Source organism: Penaeus japonicus, unplaced genomic scaffold, assembly GCF_977035675.1.
Source record: "Penaeus japonicus unplaced genomic scaffold, GWHDUDI00000001_assembly GWHDUDI00000041, whole genome shotgun sequence".
Taxonomy (NCBI): domain Eukaryota; kingdom Metazoa; phylum Arthropoda; class Malacostraca; order Decapoda; family Penaeidae; genus Penaeus; species Penaeus japonicus.
In genome coordinates, this window is record NW_028234443.1 from 26,175,019 (window position 1) to 26,180,018 (window position 5,000).

The 5,000-nt window shown below is 44.2% G+C and overlaps 1 protein-coding gene and 1 pseudogene across 2 annotated transcripts in view; both read right to left on the minus strand.

Annotated features, from left to right (window-relative positions):
* Positions 1–3,517, minus strand: part of LOC147466827 (ubiquitin carboxyl-terminal hydrolase 28-like) — a 4,213-nt pseudogene extending 696 nt beyond the window's left edge. Inside the window, exons 1-3 of the transcript XR_015190761.1 lie at positions 2,672–3,517; positions 1,121–2,526; positions 1–966 (exon numbers count right to left, since the gene is read on the minus strand). The exon at positions 1–966 is cut by the window's left edge and continues 696 nt beyond it. The product of XR_015190761.1 is annotated as a ubiquitin carboxyl-terminal hydrolase 28-like (transcript). The remainder of the gene's footprint in view (positions 967–1,120; positions 2,527–2,671) is intronic.
* LOC122261352 (ubiquitin carboxyl-terminal hydrolase 28) overlaps positions 3,498–5,000 on the minus strand; it is a 2,161-nt gene continuing 658 nt past the window's right edge. The window contains exon 1 of the mRNA XM_086534456.1: positions 3,498–5,000. This exon is cut by the window's right edge and continues 658 nt beyond it. Within this exon, the coding sequence (XP_086390582.1) occupies positions 3,498–5,000 (1,503 nt within the window).

A 5,000-nucleotide genomic window follows, 5' to 3' on the forward strand; every position in this document is an offset into this window, starting at 1 on the left:
TCTGTAGTGGCAGTCCGCCTTTAGTTTCTCCTCCACCGCTTAAGACTCCCTCCAATATCTGTTCAATCATTTTAGATTTGACTGGGGAACCCGGCTGCCGCTCTAGCAGAGAGCACCACTGAGCTCTGACTTCTGCTGCAGTAGAACTATCCTCCTCCACTGAGGAGAGCTGTGATATAGCAGGAACCACTAATGTTGAGACGCTAATTGGAATATCACTCACTTGTTCGCCCTCCCCATTCAGAAATGTTTCTACAAGCTGTCTGTTAAGGGACAGCAGACAAGCGCGGCGACACTTCCAGAGGACTTGCCTATCCAGAGTCTTCCTTGTGCCTGCAGGTGGCCGTTCAGCTAAATCTGTGTGAATTTTGCAAGCTTGAAGTAAAAGTGGCAAGGCACGTTCCAGGCAACCTTTCTCATATTGCCTATGTCCATATACTAAATGCCAGGCACAGTTGATCAGAGTGCGATAGTGGCGTCTCCAACCCCGATATTCAGCACCTGCTGTACGCTGGTGCTGCTCTCGTAGCTGGTGTAGCCGCTGTGCTGCTTCCATTGCCACTCGTTCAATAAGTGGGGTTCTTTCACTACAACTCTGGGCTACTTGCCAAACAACCTCACAACCATACCAATGTAGCAGTGGCTCTACACTTTGGTTATTTCTTATGAGATATACACCAAAGTCTAAAATTGATGGTTCACCATAGGGACTACTATCAGCATTAACATCTGCAAAACTCTGCAGCCGTAAAAATTCATTTCGTAAGATATGAGTTAAAATGTTTCCATGATCTTTCTGCAAGGAAATATCATCTTTCTTCTTCAAAGCATCCAGCACAGTCTGAGAAAGCATGGTCTGCACATCAGTGAAGAAGCTAGCCTCCTCAGAATCCTCAACACAGATGACATCAGGAGAATTTGGAGCGGTTGTGGGTGCTAGAGCCATACTGTTGTCCCAAGTACTAGCTGTACCTTGCTGTTCCTGGTGAGGTCTGACAGCAACTTTCCCCTGTTCTACTTTTTCATTCTTCAAGTCCCACTCTTCTAATTCTTTTGCAAATGCCATGTTATCATTTTTCAAATATTCCTGAGCCATAGTGTCAATTGTTGTCCCAAGTACTAGCTGTACCTTGCTGTTCCTGGTGAGGTCTGACAGCAACTTTCCCCTGTTCTACTTTTTCATTCTTCAAGTCCCACTCTTCTAATTCTTTTGCAAATGCCATGTTATCATTTTTCAAATATTCCTGTAAGTCAATTGCTAGGTTTGCTAGCATGTTCTCCATGCTCTCTGGTGGTTGTGGGAAAAGCACATTATAGCGGCTCTCATCGATGTAAAGTAGGCAGTATGCACTGGCATTATTTTGACCACCTACACTGTCCTGTAATAACTCCTCCCAGTTGGAATCAACAACCTGTATATCATTGAATTTTACCCACGTTTTTCTTACACCATTAAATGTGTACACCCAATAATGACCCCCTGATGCCTGACCCTCATGAACCACAACTGCATGTAGTCTATATGGGATTCTCTTGAGGTATGGTTCATCATACATTTGTCGTAGTTGTTGTTCAAGTTCACTGATGCATCTCTTTAGCTCAGCTACTTGAGAATTGATGTCCTGAAGCCAGCGAGAGAGGCAGGACTGCAAGATGTTCAATTCTGAAGGGGTGATGTTTCTCGGGGCTGGAGGAAGTATTCGCATCCGTTTGGAAGGAGAAGGCAGCTGCTGAGGCTCATCATCTACGGGTCTGGGATTGCCTTCTTCTACACAATTGGTCATGATCTCTTCCTTTGCGGTCTGAGCCTCCTGAATAGAATCTTCCTTGACTGACAAGTTGCTTTCAGTATCCTCAGATTTTATCCCTTCACTATTTTCTAGTTCGCTTCCTCTGGCTTAATTTTCGTTTCTCTATCCAGACACTTTTTCCTGATTAATCTTCTTACCTTGGATCTGTCGGGCCATTTCACTCTTTCGCAACTTTCAATGCCATCCACCTCCATGATAGAAGGAGAGAGAACATTATTTGATTCAACTTCTTGACTTGGGTTGAGACCAGTCTGAGCAAAGTCAAGGGTGTATTTGAGAATGTCTCCTATTGGGTACTTTGCATCCCCCTTCCCATACTTTAGATATCTATCAAGTGTTGCTGTTAGGCTGTTTAGTTCACCCTTTATCTTTGCAACTTTTATGTGTTTCTCTTTAATCAGCTTTTTGTTGATCTCCATGTAGCGATCCATGTATAGGAACTCTGGAAACTCAAATTTGTTGTGCACTTTTTCTGCTCTCTTTTTTTCAAGTGAATATTCATACCTAGAGAGAGAGAATATTAAGACAGGGGGAAGCATCTTGAACCAAGTTTCCTGTTGTACTGGTTCCACAGTCTCTCCTGTCATGTTGGGCATAGTGGATGCCATAGAGGCAAGGATGCTCTCATGAATATCCTCATACTTCATCACATGAAGAGGATACTGTCCAAAGGCCTCAAGTTTGGGTCCATCCTCCTCTTCGTTGCATATCGGCCCTCATCGTGTAAAGTAGGCCGTATGCTCTGGCATTATTTTGACACCTACAACTTCCTTGTAATAACTCCTCCCAGTTGAATCAACAACCTGTATATTGATTGAATTTTACCCACGTTTAAGTCTTCATATATTGGATATATACACCCATAATGACCCATGATTTGGAAACATGACATCCTGAACTCTCCTTCTCTACACCCTGCCTTCTGAGAAGCTGCTGATATTCCTCTTCTAACCTTTCTAGAAGCTTGTGTGTAAATTCACAAACATCTTGCTGGGCATTTTCATCATTTCCTGTCCTGAAATCATAACCACTGCAATATGCTAGGATGTAGTCTAATATATTTCTCTTGAGGTATTGGAGCCAATCATAATTCTATATATAACTAAGTAAGTCAGTGCTGGAACAAGCTGCCTTGAAGACTTTTGGGTCTCCTCCATCTGTTCATCGATGTCCACATCTTGGGAGAAGTTAAGGATCATGTCACGGAATGCAGGGATATGGAAGAGAGGCTGAATTATAACATTGAACCAACATGAATTACCTATGTTCTTCAAGCCTACTGGTACACCTGGCTGCCTCTTACGCTCTCTTGGATTGAGCAGGTCTATAGTGGCCTGAGGTTGGGAGTCCTTAAGGCTTGCCTCCAAAGCCCTGGACACCTCCTGGTCTTCGGCTGAGATTCCCTGGAGCGTCGGAGTCTCCTGCTGATCCTGGAGACTAAGTGCGATGGCTTTCTGTAGATCATCGTTTTCATCGCAGGAAAGGTCAATAGTGGGGATGTCCTTGTTGGCTGGAGGCTGCTGAAGAGGAGGGTGTTCCCCAGGCCCCGACGCTGGCTTGGGAGGCTCAGACCCCAAGGTGATGGATGGGGGCATGGCTGCCTCCAATGGGGGCACAAAGTCACTCTCGCCGACCGTGTCCCGTGCCACCCCACACATGGGATATCTGCCTCAAAACACACCCAGCTTAGGAATTCTTTGTGCACTTCACTTCAAGTTCACTGATGCATCTCTTTAGCTCAGCTACTTGAGAATTGATGTCCTGAAGCCAGCGAGAGAGGCAGGACTGCAAGATGTTCAATTCTGAAGGGGTGATGTTTCTCGGGGCTGGAGGAAGTATTCGCATCCGTTTGGAAGGAGAAGGCAGCTGCTGAGGCTCATCATCTACGGGTCTGGGATTGCCTTCTTCTACACAATTGGTCATGATCTCTTCCTTTGCGGTCTGAGCCTCCTGAATAGAATCTTCCTTGACTGACAAGTTGCTTTCAGTATCCTCAGATTTTATCCCTTCACTATTTTCTAGTTCCTCTCCTCTGTCTTCAATCTTCTCGTTTTCCCTATCCAGGACAGCTTTTTCCTGAACTCTTCTTACCTCTGGATCTTCGGCCATTTCCACATCATTTTCGCAACTTTCAATGCCATCCACCTCCATGATAGAAGGAGAGAGAACATTATTTGATTCAACTTCTTGACTTGGGTTGAGACCAGTCTGAGCAAAGTCAAGGGTGTATTTGAGAATGTCTCCTATTGGGTACTTTGCATCCCCCTTCCCATACTTTAGATATCTATCAAGTGTTGCTGTTAGGCTGTTTAGTTCACCCTTTATCTTTGCAACTTTTATGTGTTTCTCTTTAATCAGCTTTTTGTTGATCTCCATGTAGCGATCCATGTATAGGAACTCTGGAAACTCAAATTTGTTGTGCACTTTTTCTGCTCTCTTTTTTTCAAGTGAATATTCATACCTAGAGAGAGAGAATATTAAGACAGGGGGAAGCATCTTGAACCAAGTTTCCTGTTGTACTGGTTCCACTGTCTCTCCTGTCATGTTGGGCATAGTGGATGCCATAGAGGGGGGGGTGTTATGCAAGGATTTCAGTCTCATATAGCTATCCTCATACTTCATCACATGAAGAGGATACTGTCCAAAGGCCTCAAGTTTGGGTCCATCCTCCTCTTCGTTTGCCTCTTTCTTTGATTGACCATAAAAAAGTTTCATAATTGGATTATCAAAATCTGCATCTTTGGAAACATGACATCCTGAACTCTCCTTCTCTACACCCTGCCTTCTGAGAAGCTGCTGATATTCCTCTTCTAACCTTTCTAGAAGCTTGTGTGTAAATTCACAAACATCTTGCTGGGCATTTTTCCTCATTTCCTGTCCCTGAAATATATGAACTGCATGACTAGGATCAATGTATTTCCTGTTGGAGCCAATCATAAGGGCAAATAACTTTCTCAGTGCTGGAACAAGCTGCCTTGAAGACTTTTGGGTCTCCTCCATCTGTTCATCGATGTCCACATCTTGGGAGAAGTTAAGGATCATGTCACGGAATGCAGGGATATGGAAGAGAGGCTGAATTATAACATTGAACCAACATGAATTACCTATGTTCTTCAAGCCTACTGGTACACCTGGCTGCCTCTTACGCTCTCTTGGATTGAGCAGGTCTATAGTGGCCTGAGGTTGGGA